This window comes from Carassius auratus, chromosome 49 (genome assembly GCF_003368295.1).
Source record: "Carassius auratus strain Wakin chromosome 49, ASM336829v1, whole genome shotgun sequence".
Lineage (NCBI taxonomy): Eukaryota > Metazoa > Chordata > Actinopteri > Cypriniformes > Cyprinidae > Carassius > Carassius auratus.
The window spans coordinates 3,913,160-3,937,243 of record NC_039291.1 but is presented as its reverse complement, the minus strand read 5'-3'; the positions used below and the strand labels follow the sequence as shown (position 1 = coordinate 3,937,243).

At 35.3% G+C, this 24,084-nt stretch overlaps 1 protein-coding gene across 4 annotated transcripts in view; it reads left to right on the top strand.

Annotated features, from left to right (window-relative positions):
* The window catches only part of LOC113066054 (cyclin-Y-like), a 46,441-nt gene extending 22,655 nt beyond the window's left edge, over positions 1-23,786 (top strand). The window contains exons 2-12 of one of the 4 annotated variants that reach the window (XM_026237650.1): positions 4,564-4,638; positions 5,000-5,020; positions 9,545-9,579; positions 10,702-10,725; positions 11,051-11,154; positions 12,409-12,444; positions 12,737-12,794; positions 12,885-13,004; positions 15,826-15,992; positions 17,052-17,214; positions 20,528-23,786. In XM_026237650.1, the coding sequence (XP_026093435.1) occupies positions 4,564-4,638; positions 5,000-5,020; positions 9,545-9,579; positions 10,702-10,725; positions 11,051-11,154; positions 12,409-12,444; positions 12,737-12,794; positions 12,885-13,004; positions 15,826-15,992; positions 17,052-17,214; positions 20,528-20,644 (920 nt within the window). In that variant the 3' untranslated portion in view covers positions 20,645-23,786. The remainder of the gene's footprint in view (positions 1-4,563; positions 4,639-4,999; positions 5,021-9,544; positions 9,580-10,701; positions 10,726-11,050; positions 11,155-12,408; positions 12,445-12,736; positions 12,795-12,884; positions 13,005-15,825; positions 15,993-17,051; positions 17,215-20,527) is intronic. The other 3 variants (XM_026237651.1, XM_026237652.1, XM_026237653.1) reach the window with 3 other exon arrangements.
* The last annotated feature ends 298 nt before the right edge of the window (positions 23,787-24,084 follow it).

Here is a 24,084-nt window from a genome sequence, read left to right as displayed (position 1 = left end):
ATCAGTATATATTTGTAAATATATCAGTATATATTTGTATATATATCGATATCGGTATCGGCATCGGGCAAAATTATTTAGAAAATATCGGCATATCGAATATCGGCCAAAATCCAATATCGTGCATCCCTAATGAATGTTAATAGTAAATATTTACATGTAATAATATTAAAAGTTATATATTGTTATTAATATTATATCGTTAAGAATATTTATTTTTTATATTGTGGTCATTGTGGTACTTATAAATATAAAATCTTTTAGTAGAGAACTTGGTAAATATGCCATTAAAGATTGTGTAAATATATAAATGATAACAAGTTTTAATGTTAGAATTGATGTAAAAAATATTAGGATTGTTTGTAATTAATCACAGTAAACTGCAATAATCAGTTAAAGGGGTCATTTCTACTTTGCTACAAAAGAATATTAAGTTGTGTATTTGGCTTTGCGATTGGCTGAATCCTCAAGCATGTGACAGAAATGTTACGCACCTTACCATAATGTGATGCCATCTCCCAGCACGACGAGACAAAGCCCATTACAAATCAGGCATTTGTTGCATCCAGTGGGGACATAAGTACTGATTATTTAATATGCTGATTATTATGGGTTATGTTGCATATCGCGCTGCATAAAAATAAAACTTTTTCTGCCTTTTGTGTTCGGAGAAGCGACTAACAACAAGCTCTACACTGCTCGAAACTCGAGTTTGAATCATCAGTGGCAAATTCTTTAAATATAAAACATGTACTTACTGGCTGTGAGTCAAATGTGCCAGACTGTCCTTGCAAAGTTGGAATTGCCCCACTTTATAGAAAGTGGGTGTGGACAAGTCTTAACTTTAATTAAGAATATCTCTTTGGATTTGAGACTTCAGTCTTTGGAACTTTACAAATCTAACTGACTGAAAATGTTCTGAGAATTGTGTGTTAATGTAACAGAACTCGACACTGTGGAAGAAAGGAATGTCAATGAAAAAGAGCAGTTATGTCTTCATAAAAAAGGAAGTATATATTCCAAAACTCCCTTGAGTTGCTCATGTGACAAGTGGATGTTTTTGATCTTATCATGTGGCTTTGTGTCAGTGTTTGGTAATTGCATACAATGTCCAGGTGACACTTTCCATTGTGATGTGTTCGTGCTAAATGCTGTGCGCATGATGCCTAGGGCTGTGTATCACCAGTAAAGTCATGATACGATACATATCACAATACAAAGTTCACGATATGATACATATCATGATACATGACTGCACTGAATTTCACCTCAGACGAATTTAGTAAAACTGCTGTTTATTAAACGCTTCATACTGTAGAACATTTATATAACATTTACTTTTATTGATTCTGTGGCGAATTCAACTGCTTTCTTCACTGTGTCTCCCAGCAGTGATCAAACAAATAGTGCGGATTCGTTCAGCTTTTGGTTCGTTTATCCAAAGTAGCAAAGTAGTTTTCATTCCATTTTTGGAACTGAGAAACAACCTTTCTTTGTCTGAATGTGCATTGCAATGACGTCATGGGAAGTGTCTAAGCCCAAAATCAGTGGCAATTCTGAAAGTTTGCGAGCTTTTGCGAAAATTACAAACTGTGTGATTTTGCGATAAATTCAGTGATCTCAGAATCGCTAAATCCTGGAGGGACTGCTATATAGAATACAGTATTTACATAAACATAATCTATATATACATAAACACATTTTCTGCAATGATCACACAAATTTGGTGTTCAAACACTTATAATGACATGAAAGAGAGATCTAATGGAGGCAGGCCATTTAACAATTTAACAAACTTTACTATCCGAAATGAGTTTGACATCAGTGCATTGAACAGTGAAGTTTAAGTTCAATTCCATTCAATTTTATTCCGTTGACGTTTATTTCACTTAGGAACGGATTTGCTGTACTGTCTTCACACACAGATGAAACTTCCCAGAAAAGTGTGTTGTGTGACATATAGGGGAGCGGGGCACAAAGTAATGTGGGGTTATGTTTTTCATCTCAGTTTTTTTTTATTTTTTTTTATTTAAAATTAGACAAATCTGCCATTATTTTAATCTCCAATCTGTTATTTATTAATTTGTAACACTGTGTTTCAATGTGCTATGTGTTATACAGTGCTACAATGTGTTATAGACATTAGCTATGTAATTTATACGATTTACTTTTTATTTGAATGAGAAACAATGAGAAACAGGTGAATAAAGACTGACAGTCAATGTTTAATGTTTAGAAGTTATCATTTTAAGACATTTAAAGCATTTTTGCTCATTTATGTTGACCGTCCCAAGCATGGTTGAAATGTTTATTGCCAAACTCCATAATCAGATTATTACTATACATCGTCATATCTATATATTGGACACAGCACTAATGATGCCCAGAAACTCTCCTATTACCTGACACGAGCTCTACCAAACATAATAAAAAAAGTCAGTAAGAAAAAAAATATTACTTAAAATGTTTAGTTTGTGTTATATATATATATATATATATATATATATATATATATATATATATATATATATATATATATATATATATAATTAATAATTAATAATAATTAAGAATTATTAAATTAATAAACACTAATTTAAACCATTACGTAAACTCTAATAATATCTCAAATTATATTAAAACACATTATGATGTGCTTATATTGATCACCCCTTCTTGCAAATGTATAATAAATGTGCCTGTGTCAACATAGGTAGAATGTCTGAAGTTCATGAAGCTCGTATTACAAGAAAACCAAAGCATTTATCTGATTCTGCCACAAATCTTATTAGAAACAAGTAGATGTTTGTCTGTAGAACGTTCTGTCTATGATGAAAAAAACTGTCATTTGTAAGTGAGCAGCCATCGGACATCCTCTTCATGTGGCTGTGCTTTTCTCTGCTGTTTGTTGAGTGTGTTGTTTACACACACACACTCTGGTTTGTCAGTACCCGCTGTGGGAGCTGATGGCAGGCAGACCACAGCTACTGCTGCTGTTGCCCTCGTTCAGCTTAGAAACATCTACTGACCTCATTGATACATATTCAACTGTATCCACTTTGTCTTTACTGAAACATCAATAGAATATAAAATACCAGACAGCGAGGGTAAACACAGGCCTTCATCAGGTCAGACTGCATCACGAATTTAATGTGGATGAAGCAGAGAGATTTTGACAAATATATTACTATTATACAGAATATAATTTACCTCTCAAAGTAATAACAATAATAATAATATGTTTTATTCAAATATCATTTTCAGGAATATCACACAATTTTCATCAATTTTTAAGTTTGTCTGCCAAAAATGAAAGGAATGGTTATAGAAAATGATTACAAATGAGTTATGTGATTATTTGATTACAATCATTTTTGAAAATAATGCTGTATTGAATCATGGCCAGATTTGGGCCCTAAACAGTTTTGTACATGCATGAAAGATGTTCTTCATGGGGGTTTGTGAAAGCTGTAGTGTGTTTTTTGGAAGAATCTCTCCTGAATGTGAGGAAGTGGTGGGCTGTTCAGATCAGACCCCCTCCGAACACTTGAGCCCCTTTTCACAATATACAGAGGGTGGGGAACAGGAAGAGAGGAAATGACTCGATCCCATTGAAAACTGTACTATTACAACACGTTCTCCCATGAGTGTGCACATTTCTTTTCAATAAGACACATTAATATTAGAGCGCATGTGTCCAGCTTCTCTAAGACCGGCAACAAATTCACCGTTCTCTGCTCTTCTCTCCTTTTTTCATCCATCTTCCATCTTTCTCTCCCACACAGCTCCATCTTTTATTAATCAGTCTTTCCCCTGCACCCCAGAGTGCTCCATACGTCTCACTGTCGAGGCTCTTTTGAGATTCAGGTGACTCTTTCGCATTTAAGACGCCGCTTCAAAAGACTTAAAGCACAATCCAGTGGCCTGCTCACGTAGAGGCCGTTTCTTAACAAGGTTACACTCACATTTAGCAAATCTCAGCATGCATGTTGCAGCTGACAGCTACTCTAGGATCAGCTGTTTCGGGTTTAGATGCTGGGAACTCTGGTTTCCTTGTTTCCTGGTCAGGGTGTGTGCCTATGCTCTTTTTGCTCTGATGAGATCATTGTGTGTGTCTGTGTGTGTGTTTGTGAAAAATTGTGTGTGTGTGTGTGTGTGTGTGTGTGTGTGTGTGTGTGTGTGTATATATATATATATATATATATATATATATATATATATATATATATATATATATATATATATATATCACATTACATTAAATTATACCTTAAAATAAAAATATGGAAGGTTAATTAGAATAATAATGAATACTGTGATATTATATAAATGATGCATAAATTATACTGTTCGAATTATTCTGATCTAATTATTTAATATATCTCTGTATTCTCAATGCTGTGTTCACATTACAGCCACTCCGTGTTGTTGCTTGTCTGACTAAATGTTTCACATCATCCTGTCAGAAATCTCCTGTTATTGTTTGGGATGTTCTATTAATACTAGAGGAGCGGAAGCCTCAGTCTTGAATAATAAATCATCTCTTTCTTTTTCACTCCTCAGAGCTCAACATGGAGTACAATCCTTCGGACCACCCGCGCGCCAGCACCATCTTTCTCAGCAAGTCTCAGACAGACGGTGAGAGACTCCATGTGGATGAGTGGGACGGTCTCCTCTTAAGCCTGGAGGCTGGAGGGGAACGTTAATTAAAAGAAACCAAACCAATCAGGAGGCGACCGCACAGATAGCCCTGACTTAGTCAGACCAAGCATCTCCTCAGAGAAAAGCTGTAATAATAGTTTTATTTAACAGAATACCCCTGGGTGATGATATTTTGTTAAATGTCAGCTTTTCTCAGTGGGTGATATTTCTGCCCAGGCTAATGTTGTGATATTCTCCTTGTTTCTCAGTGAACTGCTAGCGTAATGTTATGTGTCTCTCCTCTGTCATCCTTGCTATCCATGCTCAGATTTAATTTAGATACCTTCTTATTTTTCAGTTCTTTTACCCAACAAGAAAAGTAGGTTTGATCTCAGTCTGTTTGTTAGTGTGCTGAATGTGTTGTGCTGAAGCTTTATAGATTCAGGCTAACAAAAAGTAGCTAACTACTGTACATTGAAACTGCTTAATGGGGCAACAGATTAGTTTCATTAAATACAATCACGGCGGTACTTTCAGTCATTTACACAGTTTAATGGCATTAAGGGGATATGCATGTTGACAGTGTCTGTGAATCTGTCCCATTTGTCTGGCTGCGCAGCTGTTTGTTTAGATCATGCACGCTGTGCTGTCGTCTGTAGGTTTAGATTAATAGTTATAATATGGATGAAAATAGTCAGACTGCTAATATGTGAGAATAATATGCGAGTCATGAGACATACAGTAGCTTTCATATTTGTGTTTGTATGCATGAGGGCCAACAGGCTCCAGGGACTGACATAAAATGTCTAAACAAACTACAAGACGCCAAAACAATATCAAAGATAACTCTCCATACCTGACCACTTGCTTTTGTCGTTTGGATTTTCTTCGCATGCTACAGTTCACTAATGCCGCGTTTCCGACGAAATTATTCGTATATGCGCATTCGTCTGCGACGACGTGAATCCGGTAATTCTGCAAACAGCAGAGTACTTGATAACATCAGTCAGCTCGCCTTGAATACTGCAATTTCCCTCATTGTATATTTACAATAAAATGAAATAGGATATAAAATACCACTGTCTCCTTTATTTTTTATTTTTTTCATTTAAACAATAATAGCTGCAGAAATGTCCAGGGAAATGTGTATATATATATATATATATATATATATATATATATATATATATATACAGTCATTAGAATGAAACGACGTATTATATCAATTTGCCTTTTTTATTTTCATTTTAACATATAGATAAATTGAATACAGACCAAAGATCACCTTTTAGATTTACCTTAAACAAATTATATCTTATGTTTAACCACTAAAGAGACATCTGAGCCAGCTGCACATATCAGACGGTCGAGCCGAGGTGAGAGTGCTCTGGGGGGATACATGAGGACTGAGCTCCCGATGATCGAGTGGAGCTCACCGACTCCAAAACACATTTTTAAATAGGCTCTGTCTTTATCAATAAACCACAGATTTGAGTTTTGAATAGGGATACACCGGTTAACCGGCCATGAATCGGAACCGGGCGGTTTTTGCTTAAAATCCACGATCAGCAATCGGTTTTTGTTTTTGTTTTCGGCCGATTTTTCCGGAAGTGCACCCGCTTGCACAGACTACATTTGTAATCATTCGCCATCATGTCAGTTGTGTGGAATTATTGTGAAATCTGTGCGCAGGACACACACGGCCATTCAGCGCTGGAAGTGCAGAGCTACGTCTGAGGCATAGACAGTAAAAGAAATGGACACAGCGACACCACTGGATTCAATGAAGACATGTGAAGTCAATTAGAAGCACACACTTCCTGGGGGTTGAGCATACTGCGCTGACTCAAATACCCGATAACTCAGCCCCGATAGCCTCATAGACCAGTGGTTCCCAACCTTTTTCAACTCGCGGCCCACACAACCAAACACATATGTTTGCGCGGCCCACTTCAAAAAAATTAACTGACCCCGCTATTGTTGGGTTAATAACTTAGTACTCAGAAGCTAGATTTTAAACTATATTTATTGAATAAACTAGGGCTATGCGATATGGACAAAAAAAAAAAAAAAACTATCGCGATTTTTTTTTATCAATTTTGCAATTGTGCTTTTACAGTCATAAATGCATTCAGGATTAATTTGAAACATATTTCCAAAAGAAAACCAATCAGAGCTTTATCAAAAAGTTCTCTAGAACAGTAACATCTCTAGAACAGACATAAGTCAAAATTATCACTATAGTGAAGATGTAAAAAAATGTATAGACTTGTGGCAAAAAAAAAAATAAATCCTGTATACAGGGACTTTTTTTTCTTTTTTGCCATGCATTGTTCATAGAGCTCATTAATTGTAGCGGTGCCTCAGGTGTTTGCAGTGTGTATACAGTATGTGTATGCGGTCAGCAGTGAGAGCGCATAAATATAACGCGAAAGCACATTAAAATAATGCACGAGTGCGAATCTCTCTTTTCGCAGCAGATTTCCTTTGCTCTGTCACAAAACCGGTCGTGCTTGCTCAGATACACGCTGCTTTGCGAGGAGGGAGTGTGCACACTTAAAACGTGTCTCCTCTCACTTAAACTGCATCCTGTTCACTAACAAATTCACTCTATGCTCATGTGTTAGACATAAATTATTTTCGCACGTTTTTTATTTCTAGCCTTTTACCGCAGTGAGAACGCTCTGATCCGTCAACATTGGCTCAGAAAAAAGGCGCATCACAGACAGTGTGTGAACCTGGAGTTAAGGCATATGCGCACGCTCAAATCGTGATTTTAGGACGTTTTCTTTTAATCGCACAGCCCTAGAATGGACTGGAAATGAACAGAAAATAATTGGCGGCCCACCTGCAATACCACCGCGGACTACAGGTTGAAAACCACTGTCATAGACCATAAAAGATTGCCTGCGAGCTTCTCTTCCTGTCCATATGGTAATTTCTCTACTGTGCGACAGAGAGTCGCAGGTTATGACGCAATCATTAGGAAGCGAACAGCCAACTGTAAGAAATAAGAGTACTTTCCTGTTCTCACTGAAGCTGTGCGACTTCATTTGATTTAAAAATCACCTGCTATAGCACACTGAAGTCTTTCATTCATTCAATTAAAAAAAATGTATCCTCTATATTATATTATATATATATATATATATAAATTTAATATATAGATGTGAATCAATACCCTTTTTTTAATTGGATGAATTAAATACTTTGCATCTTTTTATTCGCACCAACATTATCTGATTTAAAAATTTTGGAATAATTTATTCATATAGCATACTTTTTAGTCTCATGGTAAAGACCTTAAAAAAAAATTGTAAAAACTAAAACAAATACTGAGTGCTGATTAAGAAACCTCTCATTGAATGTGTGTTGATTGTGTTTTTTGGATTGTAGAACTATGCAGTTGTTGCCATGAAAATCATGATCGTGCATCCCTAGCTTTAAACAACTACATTCTCGCCTGAAATACTTTTACAATTACATTTCATGACACAATAACAGTGATATTTTGAAACTGATCCGAATAAATCACATTGCTCCGTGAACTCAACCAATCAGGATGTTTTGCGCCCAAGTCCCGCCCCTGAAAGTTCCGGAACTTTGAAAAAGTACTACCTCGCCAGCAGGGACTTTCTGTTTCTGAGGGGCATTTTTTTACCCAAAACTTTTAGTTCCTGGTTCCTGCGGTGGAAACACACAGAGTACTGGCCCAAAGTCTCTAGTTCCTGGGTAAAGTTCCTGCGGTGGAAACACGGTTTATGCTGATCATCCAATCAGAGTGATCTCTCTCACAAACGGGCTCAGTTGCCAATTTGGCATGTTCAATCATCAGACAATCACTCCATGTTAGTCAGACTACTGCCAATGGTGCGAAACAAACAAACAAAAAAAAAATAGTCTGACAGGGCCTAAACAACAACCCATCATTGTCTAGCGAATGGCTGTTGGCTTGATGTGTCACAGCCTTCTATATGTAAATTAACTGCTTGTAGGCGTAAGTTTATATGCTTATGGTTATAATGCTAACACCATAACAATTTCTAAAGAGCACTTTTGTGTTTTTAAATAGCTTTGTGAGAAATGTTACAGTATGTTTATAGAGTAGTATATACAGTATCTGTGCATTGAACTTTGTTCTACAGAGACCAGCAATGGCAAATAAATAGAGAGGTTTATGAAGCTTTGACTGAGAAAACAACATTTGAAAGTCTAAATCAATGGCAAACATCACCAGCACTGTTTAATAGCTTGTGCAGCTGCTACGTGATAAAATTTGGATGTGCTATTGTGATGTCATTGATAGATTTACTCACGCCCAAATTGTACAATATAGCAAACTCTGATTGGTTGCTTTACGGTCAGTTGGTCAAGTGTACTAGATTTATTTATTTTTTTTTTTTTTAACTGCTCATACTATGTACGCACAGACTGCATGCTGCTTGAGTTATTTTTGCACTAATTAGTTTTTCCAACACCGAGCTAACCTGTTGTTTTACAGTCAAAAAATAAATGCAAGAGAAAAACAACAAACTACTGTAAATGCAAAAACAGTAGATCCCTACGTACATGACATAAGAAATAAAAACTATACGTTTCATGGCCATTCTCATGACTTAATATTTTTTGCCTCGTTTTAGTTAAATCATGGTCATGATTTAAAAAAAAAAAAAAAAAAAGGTTCGCAAGCCAGGACTCAAACTTAGGACGCACGAAGCGCAATGGTGCTACATGGGAAGTTTAATTACAGTTAATGAAATATATCCAATGGTTTAAGACCATTGGATATATTACTCTTTATATTACTGACGTTCCTTTAATTGTCGCCCTTGTCTTTTTGTCTGTGTCTGATTAACTGTACTGACTGTTGTGCTAGTGTTACTGATTATGTTTCTCTTCACAGTTCGGGAAAAACGGAAAAGTCTGTACGTCAACCATGTAAGTAGCAGCAGCCATGTCATCAATTGATTGTGTTTTCTGTCTACAATAAAGACATCCCTTCATGTGTCACAACACCCACAGAACTAATCAAATCCCACATGAGAATGCAGGAACCAGTATCGCATGAGTCTCTGAGCTTGTGTTGCATCTGTAACAGCATTGCTTTTCTGATCAACACTTTCCTTCTATATAAATGCTTTAAAGGAATAGTTCACCATCCTTTGCTGAACATTTACCCTGAGGTCATCTAAGATGTTGATAAGTTTATTTAGTCAGAACAGTTTTAGAGAAATGTAGCATCAGCAATGGATCCTCTGCAGTGAATGGGTGCTGTCAGAATGAGAGCTGCTAAAAACAAAACAAAAGTCCCCAAGTAATCCACACGAAGCCAGTCCATCAATTAATGTCTTGTGAAAAGCTGCATGTTTGTACAATCCAGATCCATCATTAAGGTTTTATTTTTATTTGTATTATTTTTTTTTTATGTCAGTCTAATGCTTTCAGTTAAATTCCATAGTTCATAATCCATAATAATGCTTTATTCTGTAAATAAAAGTCTGAATCAGCAGAGAAATATGCATAGATCAAGCACTGTTTACAAGCTAAAACAGTCCAAAATTGTTCTAAAGAAATATGCCGGTGGATTTTGAAGTGAGAGGTCAACAGGGGATGGACTGTGTCACTGTAAAGAAGTGATAATATGGATAATTGACTGGTCTTTTGGCCAAAAGTGATGGTTGAGGTAATGGTGTATTTGTTTCTTACAAACATGCATCATTTCACGTCACAAGATATCAACTGATGGACTGGGGTGGTGTGGATTATTGTGAATTTATATATTTTTTTTAATCAGCTGTTTGAACTCTCATTCTGACGGCACCCATTCACTGCAGATGATCCATTGTTGAGCAGGTGATGTAATGCTTCATTTCTCGAAACATGTTCTGATTTTTTTTAAAAATGGGTGAGTAAATTTTCAGCAAATGTTTATTTTGAGGTGAACCGTTCCTCTAATGTGCATAACTTTCTCCATTTCATTGCCGCATGCTATTCATACTCAAACTGTAATGAATAGCATATGTTTTGTTCCTGTTTTAATGTATTTTATTGCTTTGCAAGTTAACACACATTGCGGAGTCAAAGGTAAATATTTGCCCATTGCTCTATTTATTTTCTTTAAACGTATGATAGTGTCTGTTTTAACATTGTAATGATTTATTTGCAATATTAATGCTGCTTATCAGTTTTTGAAGTCCTGTATAATACATGACTGTTTCTGCTGTACTGGATTGGGATACTAACGTGTACTCCACACACATTAAGTGAGAATCACCCGGATATAAATGAGATGATAATAGCTTCTCTGAGGCTGCAGGTGGCCTCATTTTCATCCTGTTTGCTGAAAATATGTGTGTGTTTAAGAATAACTGATGTTTTAGTTTGCACTCTGCATGTCCTTGTGTTTCAGCAACATCCGTCTGGTCCGATGAGACGCAAGTACAGCTCCTGTTCGACGATATTCCTGGACGACAGCACCGTCAGCCAACCCAACCTCAAATACACCATTAAATGGTACTTGCGCCCTCATTGTAAACTGATCGAAATGTGCACGACTGGTTTATGACGGATATCTAAATGAGGGTTTTCAAAAGCATGGCTGGAGCCTTTGGAAATTGGGCCTAACAACATGTTACGTTGTATTATTGATAAATAAAAGTGACGTGACATACAACCATGTATGGTGACCCGTACTCCGAATTCGTTCTCTGCATTTAACCCATCCGAAGTGCACACACACACCGTGAACACACACAGGGAGCAGTTGGGGTTTCGGTGCCTTGCTCAAGAGCACCTCATTCGTGGTATTGCCGGCCTGAGACTCGAACCCACAACCCTAGGGTTAGAAGACAAACTCTTCAACCACTTGGCCACGACTTCCCCAATAACTGCTTGTAAAATGAGTGAATGAGTCACGTGAACAGATTGAGTGTGGAAGGGAGTCGTCTAAATCATGAAGTCCATGATTTAAAAAAATGATTTTAATATTTGATTCTGAATATTTCATATCATATCAGTCTTATAAGTTCCACTGATCACATTCATCACAACACTTTATGAATTTAAGTATGTTAGGTAGTAAGCCAATAACTATTTTCATTAATATAAAATAAAGGTTCAATATAAAAATGCTATACAGTACTATTTAAATAAATACAATATATATAATAATCATCGTCGTCATCATAATCATCAAACTAAAATGTAAAATCAATGATAAGATGTCACAATATTACAGTACAGTATGATATATTTGCTAAAGTTTCAACAATGGTAATAGATTATTAGTGTTTTTTTTGTTTGTTTTTGTTTTAGACGAGTTATACATTGGATGTCAGCAAAGGTCATTTTAATGTAAAAAAAAAAAAAAAAAAATGAGCATGAATAATCGCACATCCAAAATTGGCCAAAGCATATACAAAATGAAACAGAAGATACTGTGATAACTGATATGGGTACAACCTGTGGATTTACAAATAGATTTGTTCTTTGTAAATTAAGCTCCTTGTGGCATTAAATGCTGTGTTCATTCATTCAGGAATAGTTTTGTGAATGATTTACAAAAATCCACCTTTTTTTGCCTGTCTCATCGTTTTGCCAAAAAACATTCTCAAATGCTCAGTGTACAGTTAGTGAGGACAATGCAAAAGCTGTGCAATACCAAGGATAACGCTATATACTACTTCTCCTTCAGCTTGAATTGAATGCTGCTTCATCTTGTTGACTAGCGTTATATCAACTTCTTTCTGCTATCTCTTCTGTTTGCAGTGTTGCTCTCGCAATTTACTACCACATAAAGAACAGGTATGTTTTTCAATTCTCTTATCAGATCAGGTCTTCTGTCTATCTGTGTGTCTAAGTACTTTTATCTCCATCTTCTGCTCTGTCTCTGTCTTTGTGTCTTAAACTGTAATAGCATATAAACCTTTAATGATTTATAACCTTCAAACTCCAAGGCTTTCAGATCAGTTGAAATCTAACTTTTACACTGAAAATGTAACACAACACTCTTTCCTAGTTCTTTAATTCTTTCTATGATATTAGAAGAAGTCCTAGTCTTCCCTAATCTAATTTCAGTTCACCCTTCTCCTTTCAGAAATGTGGACGGGCGAATGCTGTTAGACATTTTTGATGAAAAACTTCATCCACTTTCAGTAAGTGTTTTATTTCTGCAGCTCATTTATAAGATGTTTAATTGCATCCTGAACTTTCCTGAATGTTTCTAAAACTTCCTCTTTCCACAGAAATTGGATGTGCCGTCAGACTATGACAAGCACGACCCGGAACAGAAACAGATCTACAGATTCGTCCGTACGCTCTTCAGTGCCGCCCAGCTCACGGCTGAGTGTGCCGTAGTTACTCTGGTGAGTGAATGTCATGTGACTCGATCGTGGACCAATACAGATGAATCCTTGTCTATTTGGATTGGCTGGTAGCACAAGTTAAAATAGGGTTTACCGTCAGTGAAGTGGATTTCCCGTCACTCTTAGTGCTTTATGAGTGGATGCTAAGCTCAGCAGCTGTCTAAGGTGTGACTGTTCCTCATCTATGATCAAATCCTTATTTTGAAGGCGCATCTTTTTTAACCATTTACCTTCATGAGATGTCATGAAACAAGTATTAGACATACAAAGTGCTGTGAATGCTTGAGATGGGCTTAAATGAAAGTGTGTGTGTGCAAGTTTAAAATAGTTATAATCTATAATAATCAAAATAGCCTAACACAAATCTGTGCTTTTGTTCTCATTTATTTTCATTTTTAGTTAATTTTACTTCTGCTTTAAAAGCCTTATTTTTGTTTTAATATTGTAATGTTACAATTTTAATATGAGATGTGATTTTAACCCTTTTTTGCACATATTATAAAGGCTTACATTAACTTCATTTGTTTTCATAGCCTTTAATATTTATTGTTTTGTTTGACAACATTAGGTAGTAAGTGATTTTTATTTTATTTTTTTATTCAAAAACGAAAATACAAAGATATATATCCGATTTGCCCATATCGCCCAGCCTTAATTAAAACTAAATAATTTGTATTATATGAAACAATGCTGAAATAAAAATAAAATACACATATACATACACATTTAACCTTGGCAACAGACTAAAATAAATCCAGTTTAAACTAAATTACAGTAATTATTAAAACTGAAATGAACCTTACCAGAAATACTGTATTTTCCGGACTATATCCTCACACTTTTTTTTCATAGTTTGGCTTGTCCTGCGACTTATAGTCAGGTGCGACTTATTTATCAAAATGAATTTGATAAATAATATATGAAATGAAAAATACGGTATCAAAAAAAAAAAAAAATGAATATATATATATATATAAAAACTGAATTATGTTTCCAAAGCTATGCCCAGGTTAGTGTTTTCTTTGAAGGTGCAGACCACTGTCCATAGAGTTTCCACAGGTTGTTGTTTTATAAATGTAGGTGTGTAATTTGCCCATTTGCTGACACTAGTTCATCTTGAGGACATTAGCTCAGAATTTCACATAAGCATACTCTAATAAGCACATATTTAAAGCACAGCTGCCCGTTGGAGGAGTCCGGCGATGCAGTGGAACCAATTAAACTTGCGATTTATGTCTTATACTTTCTACAAACAAAGTTGAGCTCTTATTAGATTTCTTTCTCACTGTGGGAAACCAATGTTATTTGAAATTGTTGTCCTCTATTGAGTGTGTATGAGTGTTTGTGCTGCTCAGTGCTGCTAAATCTTTTTTGCACTGCATACATCATGCTTTTTCATTTCATAAGGACATCTTTGTCCGCCTACATCCATCAGCAGTGTTTATGAATGCTGCATACTGTCATAAACCACATCAATAGAGAACAGACTTATGATTCAACCATTCAAGAAGTAATGGTTATAACGTTCCTATGGAAGTACACAAAGAAGTATTATAAGAGTTACTTAAGAAACCATCACTATTGATAGTGTTCATACTTATTCTTTGCCACTCAACATAGCAATAGCCTTTTACACTTTACTTGTCTAGCAGACAGGAAGATTACCTTGAATCATGTGGCATGTTAAAAAGAGGTGTGCTTTCAACAGTGGATAAAACTGAAATGAGGGCTCATGCATCTACCTGTTCTGCTTCAATATTAATGTAGTGTTGAACAGTATGTTTCAACCTTGTACAGACACATAACAGATAACTTTTAAACAGACATAGAATATGTATAAATGTGCCTCAGTAAGCAGTTTGATCAGAGTATGTTTTTCTCTCTCATCTATATGGTATACAATTGCAATGCCTACATGTTTAGAGAAATAATGTATCCATGTGATTAAGGAGTCAATAGTACATAGTGTATTTTTGATAATTTACTGTGCATTTCTGCGTTCATATATTTATTTTTTAATCATGAAATATAGCAAAATTTCAGAGCTTCCTATCTTTAAGATTTGCCAAAATTGTAATAAAAAATTATATAAAAAATTGTCTTTGATCTTTCAAGCTGTTTAATGCCACTCAGCAGGTGTTGCATGCATCAGTCCAAAATAAGTTTAATAAAAAAAGCACCCATCCAAGAAAAGAAAAGTGTCTCATTATTACATTTTGAATATGAATATTTTTTTATTTTATTTTATTTTATTTTTAGAAAAAAACACATTGATTCTTTACAGGAGGCCTTTGTTCACATCCTGGAGCCCTGCGAGACACTCATTTTTATTTTGGGGTGAACTAACCCTGAAGGAATCTTACTCATTTCCAAGTACTTAAGTATTTACCATAGTATTGAATAGTAATTTTAAGTATAATCAAATCAGATTTATTTGTATAGCACTTTTCACAATATAATTTTTTTTCAAAACAGCTTTACAGAAAATGCATGTTGCGATATTACAATGTTGTTTGGCTTCTTATGAACAATAATCTTACATTTAATCAAACTGTGGCCCAGTGAACAGTCCAGGTGACCATGTTAATGAGATGAGGTGTTGGAGAAAGAAAAAAAAACTTGAAGAGAAACACTCACCTAAATCAAATGATTTTTTTTTATTGGTGTTTTTTTTTTTTTTTACATTTATTTATTTATTTATTTTCTCAAGGGGCAGCTAATATATTGAAAACACCAGGGGGCCTAACACAGATCCGTGTGACTCCCCATACTTGCCAGTGTTAGAGTTGCTAGCAATTTCTTCTTTTTTTCTCTCGCTCAGGTGTATCTAGAGAGATTGTTAACATATGCAGAGATTGATATTTGTCCTGCTAACTGGAAGCGGATTGTTTTGGGTGCCATCCTGTTGGCGTCAAAAGTGTGGGATGATCAGGCCGTATGGAATGTTGACTACTGCCAGATCCTCAAAGACATCACCGTGGAAGACATGTAAGTGTGTGTCTCTTGCGCCTCCGAATTCAAGATAACATAACAACACTCTGAAGTGCAAGTCATTTAATATGTAGGAATAAAGGGCTACAACAACGTTGTCGGTTTCAACTTCCATTTTTATTATTGATAATTTGCACCAGTTTCCCAGGAAGCAACAAGTATCTTGAACGTAATAAAAACTGTGCTTTACTTGTAAATGTTTTATGCAATATTTAAATTTTCCATACAAATTTTTATTTTGCAACTATGAATGGAAACATAGATTTGATGCTCGGTCTTCAAACATTTCTAAGATATATGCTATATGCTGGATAATCACTAACAAATAAGGAACATGTTTTAATTTTAGGTTTTTTAAGTTAGTTAAATTTAGGTTTGTTAAGTTAGTCTAAGGTTAGACTAAATTTAGTTAGTCTAAGGCTCTAAGCATTTGTAGAATTGTTGTTTATTATGTTTTTGTGACATTTTTGGAAAGTATATCCTAAAGAGCTTAAAGTAGCATATATAATATCCATAAATGTAAGGTACCAAAAAAATTGAGCTGACCGATATAAAGAGTGACACTTGAAACTTCCAGCATATCACATCTGCCCTTTAAACTCCTGCTGAGTACAGTTAAGCACAGTAATTTTAAAGGCCAACCTGACTAAAGATTCAGTGACTGAGGCAGTATTATTGTTCTCAAAGCACATCACAGAATGGAGGACCACAGAGTGTGGGTTTGTGGTTTTTGGATGTTTTTTTTGTTGTCAGAGGCTTCACTGTTATATTTAGCTGGTAGGTTTCTGCATGTGTTGGAATAATTATGTGGTTGGTAGGAAGGGGTGACAACAGATAGTTTATTTTGAACTTTCAGGAGTTTTCTTTGGTGGTAAGAAATATGAGGATAAATAAAGTTATTCATATTGTCAGGATTTTAGTTTTAAACATGCAAAATCAGAATTTATTTGAATAGCTTAACTTTCAAGGTTTTCTTTTCAGTTACTTCCACCCAGTGACAAATGTCAAAAGGAATATATGCAAAGCTACTTCTTTTTGCTTTCTTTCTCCCACCAGGAATGAGTTGGAGCGACAGTTTCTGGAGCTGCTGCAGTTCAATATTAACGTTCCATCAAGCGTGTATGCCAAGTATTATTTTGACTTGCGTTCACTTTCTGAGGCGAACAGCCTTAGCTTTCCCCTGGAACCTCTCAGCAGAGACAAGGCCCAGAAGCTCGAGGTGAGTGGTCAATACTACTCTAGATCATTAACACACATTATATAGCTCAAGATATGTATCTCAGATTGTCACTCAAGATCTCATTCACATCACAGTGTGCTGTGGTTTCTACGTTTTCATGAAGAGTCCAATATCTTGATAGATTGCAGTACTGAATCTGTTGTTCCATCAAGTTATAAAGAATATGTAAGCTTGTATTGGTACAGCTCTCACTAAGAAGGAATATCGTGACATGTTGTATTGGTCCATTGGTTCAGTAGCAGCAGAGCTGAGTAATTACCTTGTCTGAATCCCCATGTGTCTTATGCCAGCATTCAGCCTCTATGCTGCACAATTACAGTCCTGACAAGACCAGGCCTATAATGATGTTAGTTAGTTCAGTTGTGTGTGTGTGTGTGTGCACACAGTTGCCTTTGGTGGTGTAATAGCTCACCAGCCCATATAGAGTCAGTGGTCTGGGTGGACAGCTCAGTCAATCAGTGGTTTGTGATCCAGTTCTTTCATAAGGACCAGCCCCCCTGCTCCATCTTGCACTGGTCTTCTTTATACACTCCCACACACACATCATTCATCATCTCAAAATAATGGACACAAGTTGCATCGTCTCAGTAATTAAACTTTTTACCACTTATTTTTTGGAGGTGCTGGGACTTGGAAATTTGGTTCTTGCATCAGAAAGTACAAGTTTAGCCAATACTCTTTCTGTGACACTTTCAGTTGTATCAAATGTGAATCTAGCTAATTCTATATCTACTCAATGACATTGTTATCACTTATACATCAGCAGATAATGACTTATAAGTTAATAATATAAGTTTAATAATAATAATAATAATAACAATAATAATGTAGAAATAAAGTAGAAAAGGGCCAAGAACAGAACCCTGGGGAACACCTCAAAGGGATAATTCACCCAAAAATCATAATTATGTTATTAATAACTCACCCTCATGTCTTTCCAAACCAGTAAGACCTCCATTTATCTTCGGAACACAGTTTAAGATATTTTAGATTCAGTCCGAGAGCTCTCAGTCCCTCCATTAAAACTGTGTGCACGGTATACTGTCCATGTCCAGAAAGGTAAGAAAAACATCATCAAAGTAGTCCATGTGACATCAGAGGGTCAGTTAGAAAGTTTTGAAGCATCGAAAATACATTTTGGTCCAAAAATAGCAAAAACTACGACTTTATTCAGCATTGTCTCCTCTTCCATGTCTGTTGTGAGAGAGTTCAAAACAAAGCAGTTTGTCATATACGGTTCGCGAACGAATCACTCGATGTAACTGGATCTTTTTGAACCAGTTTACCAAATCAAACTGAATCGTTTTAAACTGTTCCCGTCTCCAATGCGCAATAATCCACAAATGACTTAAGCTGTTAACTTTTTTTAATGTGGCTGACACTCCCTCTGAGTTAAAACAAACCAATATCCCGGAGTAATTCATTTACTCAACATTCGGTTACATCGAATGATTCGTTTGCGAACCGAAAAAAAAAAAAAAAGTTTTCAACATAGATAAACACACTTTTAAAAACACATTTTTATAAGTAGACCACAGATTTGAGTTTTAAACAACTACAATCTCACCTAAAATACTTTTAGAATTACATTTCATGCCACAATAACTGTAATATTCTGAAAATGATCCGAATAAATGGTGGTTGAAATCACAATGCTGCGTGAACTCAACCAATCAGGATGTTTAGCGCTCAAGTCCCACCCCCAGAATTTCTGGAAATTTAAAAAAGTACTACCTCGCCAGCAGGGACTTTCTGAGGGGCATTTTTTTACCTGGAACTTTCTGGTTCCTGTGATGGAAACAAACAGAGTACCAGCCAAAAGTCCCTAGTTATTGGGGAAAGTTCCAGCGGTGAAAAGCGGCTATAGAAACTTGATCTAATTATGACAGCCTCTTAACTTGGTCAATATATATTATATACAGGCACTGGACTGAAAATACATTCATCGGTCATCGCTTCCTAAATGAATTCAATGGGTCATCTTGTTAATGCTATAAATTAATTACAGTACAGCCATAAAATTAAATTTCATAATGAACAAGAACATAAACAACAATATTACATTAGAGCACAGAAATTCCAAAACTTTTCCCTTACATTCAACTTCCAAAAGTGCATTAATCTTTGCCATGTTACATTCATTTAGTTGACTAGTGCTATATGCTGTATCAACAAAAATATAGTTAAGTCACCTTTGTTTATATAGCGCTTTTAACAATATAAATTGTAACAAAGCAACTGAACAGCATTAAATAGGAAAATAGTGTGTCAATAAAGCAAAAATGCAGTTCATCATTGAATTCAACTGTCAACATCCAACTCAGTTCAGTTAAAATAGTATCTGTGCAATCAAGTCAACGAAAACGCTGGTAATTAAGTGTCCCCAACTAAGCAAGCCAGAGGCGACAGCGGGCAAGGAACCAAAACTCTGGGAGAAACCAGGCTCATTTGGGGGGCCAGTTCTATTTTCAGTTTTATTTATGCCATTAAATTACATACATGGCATTAATATAAACACCAACACTGACAAGCTACACAATATTGTGTCCATAACCGAATGCGATTCATCTATGAACGCGTTATAGCGTACCTTGTCAGTGATCTGCGGCTCTGTGTATCAAATGCATCCGAATAATTTCCATCTGAAAGCAAGTGATGGAGATTTACCGGTACTATTAATTACAGAATTGGCTTTACTGACGAGATGTGCATGACAATCACGTGTGATTTATCATGTAGCCCTTGTTTGTTGAAGACAAAATACAAAGTAAATGAGGAATTCCAGGTGTATTCAAAGCGCCACCATTACTGTCCAGAGTACATGGCATGGTTCGCTGTGGTTGTTTACAGTGCGTGGAATGGTGTGCTTTGATTGGTTGAGCAGATATATTGCATTCTGCAAAAAAGGGAGACTAGCGTTTGTTGCGTTTTTTTTTTTTTTTTTTATATGCCGTTTATCGCGTTTTGGAACCTTTGGAACTCTTCATATATTAGAATGATTTCTGAAGGATCATTTGACACTGAAGACTGGAATAATGATGCTGAAAATTCAGCTTTCCATCACAGGAATATATTAGTTTAAAAATATATAAATATTTATTATAACACTATTTCACAGTATTACTGTTTTTAGTGTATAAATGCAGCCTTGGTGAGCATGAAGAGACTTCTTTCAAAAACATTAAAAATCTTACTCATCCCAAACTTTTTGAATAGTCCAGTGGTAGTGTAAAAAAGATCAATCACAAAAAAAAATGTGAATGTCTGTCTCTCCTTCTCATGTTTCTCACAGGCGATCTCCAGGCTTTGTGACGACAAATATAAAGACTTGAGAAAAGCTGCCAAGAAGCGCTCAGTGAGCGCAGATAACCTGACAGTGGTCAGATGGTCGCCGGCCATCATCTCCTAATAACGGTGGACACTGAGAACTTTCACGAGAGACTGAGAGAGAAAGACTTTCAGAAGAAGCGTTCTCTAAGAGGAACCATATGTGCTTAGTACCTCCATGAGACTCTTGAGCCAGAGTGTGTCAGAAGAGTGTTCTTGCTGGCCGTACGGCTGCTGTATATACAAGACACCCACACAAAGATCACTTTCCAACCTGTGGCTTAGAGGAAAGAGAGGAGGACACTGCTACTGCAGTTCAGAAATACTAGAGGATGCGAATGAGAGGATGAAAAATGAGGGAGAAAGACGCCCAATGACTGGAACCACATTCCAACTGCTCTGTCATATGTGTTTGCCATTGTAGGTGCGGGTGTAGGTACGGTTTATTGATTTTGTATGGTTAGATAAATTCCACTTGGACGCTCAAGGATGTGTTGTATCAAGATCAAGAGACAAAATCAACTACTTCTCACAAGACATTCCCTGAATATTCCTCCATTCCTTAAAACATTTCTTTCCAAATGGCTGTGAGTTGATTAAACTATAAAATTGCCACTGTTCTTACAAACCGTTGTTTATCATTTTATCTCTTTAAGATTTATTTTAAATTAAAAAAACATTCTTAATGACTGTTTATTGATCTAAAATTAGTCTAACAATGCAAGATCATGGGAAAATCTACATTTTGGACTTCTCTGTTTAGTTGGAATATTTTATTGTGTAGCTGTTGTTGTTTTTTGTTTTTCCCAATTTGTAATACTCGATAAAGGCAGTTTGCACCATTTAGTCTTATAATCCAAGAGTAATTGAAGTTGACTTTGTATTTCCAAAAGGAATGTGTTGTGGAGGGTTTCTGGGATATGAAGTCCCTGGGAATTCCTTTTGAAATACAAGATTTGATGAGCCTAGAAATGGACTGAAATTGGAAGTTTTAATACTGAAATCTAAGGTTTTCTTTTGCAGAGCCAACATTGACATTCCATCATCAATGACCATGAACGTGTATAAGCTCCATATTCTTGTCGCCATTTTAATTAATTATTATTATTTATTTTTTTTATAACCTCAACGAATGCCAGATATACACATGCTGTGTCACTCATTTCCAATTCTCAAAGCAATACGCTGTGCTCTTTTCCATACGATACCTGCTGGAAAGATTGAAGTGAATATTTGAAAGGCTCCTAACGAACTTCCAGATGATTTTGAGTCAAAACACAAAGGTGAAGCTCTTAGTGTTTTCCAGCGTTTTATTTCTCGATTACAATGCATCAAACCAGAGACTGAATTGAATTGGTGAGGAAGAGGAACTCCTGCTGTATCCACTGCCATCACCTGCGGTGCCTGCATTTAGCGGGAAAACAGCCTTAGATGAAGAAAAAGAAATTAGAAACATTTAAAATTAATCTCGTTAAGACATAATGTTTTTAGACAGCAAAGTTAATTTTAAAATCAGTTCTCCCCAGTTGTAAAAGTTACATTTAATTATGCCATCATATGTATGTGATGATTCGTTATATTATCTGTTAAGAATAACTTAGACTTTTTCCTTTGTGACACTTCATTCAGAAACACCTTGAGAATTAGTACTTCCAGAAATAGATTTTGTATATTGTACATACTTAAAGAAATTTAATTATAATGTTTAGATATTTATATGCGACCAATATTTACTTTAGCTAATTCCTAAATTATGGACACAATTTTTGAAAAATAAAAATGTCAGTTGTTTTATCAGAAATAAGTAAATCTGGGATCCCAAATCTCTTAAGCGCTGTCATTGAGGATTTTTTTTTTTTTTTTTTTTTTTTTTCTTCTTTAGTTGTACATTTGTCTTCAATTGAATTTCCTGTTGATTAAAAAAAAAAATCAACATAAAGCAATTTAACAATGTTATGTTGCCATGAATGTAATGATGCATTTTTTTTTTCTTTTTTTTTTTCTTTTTTTTTGCAGCAATGAAAAACAAATTTTCTTAGTAATTTTCTTACTAAAGATAACATCAAAATGGTATTTTATTTTCAAGCAGTATGTTGATTATTGCATTAATTATTTTCATTGTTTTGTTCTATCTCCAATGCCCAAAAAAGTCTTAACAATTTACTTAAAATTGTTTAATCTAAATGTAGTGTACACTTTGTGTCTTTTGTGTACAATACAGTAAGTAGGCTATGTGATGCTAATATATCCAATATATAATTTCCTTTTGATTCTGTGGTGAAATATGACCCAGACATGTTTTGTGTTAATCGCGTGTTTAGATAACTTTTTGTCAGAGACGTGATACTATACAAAATATGTAACTAAGGCAGTGAACCCAGATGTTTGTTTCGGTTTATTTCCTGAAGATTAAGGAATATCGACCAAAGTTCTTCTCAAGGAGGATCTGTTCTTTGCAAATGGTGGTGCTTTAGACTCCCTTTGAACAAGTGTTGGAAATAGTTTGAAATCAGGGAAAACGTTCTAGAAAAGTCTCTTTGGGGAGACAAACAAAACCATGAATCAAAAGACTGATAAAAAGCATTCGAAGATTGTATTATTCTATTTATTTTCTGTGAGCATGTGAGGATGCGGCCCGGCGTTGGATCTGAAGACGGTGTTATAAACTCGAGTCCTGATGGGAGTTTTGGCCGTGTGCACTGACCTCTACCTCTGCATAGAGTCTGTTTCTTATTTAATAACTCTCTCTTGCTCTGTTTCTCTGTAATCTTTCTCATTTGCATTGCAATTTATAGGAAATTACAAATTCAGATCTTTCAGAACATTTATACTATAAGTGGTTTCCTGTGTAAAAAGAAAGCAAACTGCTTTAGTTGTGACTTTTTATTTTTATGTTTGGTCACTGGTTGTATGCCTGTTATTATGAATAATACATTGTTCTTGTCATTTGTTTCTGTTCCGAAGGTCAAACCCTTCTTCAGTATCTGTTTTCAATGTGTGCCAAAGGCTGAATCCTGTCTGCTATCTTATTTGATTCTACTTTGTTTAACTAAGTGAACCCAGTCAGCCCAGGAGCTGGAGGCTACAGTGGTTGCATGCAGGTTTTTTTTTTTTTTTTCTTCAAACTATGATTTTAACTGATGCTCCCAGTTCAGAAGCAATGTTTAGAAACCGCCACAAGAATAAACTTTTAAAAGTTGCAATAAAAACTGATTTGATGTCTTTTTAATGAGTCCAATCACATGATATATATATATATATATATATATATATATATATATATATATATATATATTAAATAATTTAAATTTATGCATTTAGCAGACGCTTTTATCCAAAGTGACTTACAGGTTTTTTTTTTTTTTTTTAACCTAATGTGCTAAAGCAATGCTCTACCACTGAGCCAAAGGAACCCTTTAAATTGAAATGAAAAATTATTAATTTAAAATGTATTAAATTAATTCAAAGAATTATATATATATAGATATATATATATAGATATATATATATATATATAGATAT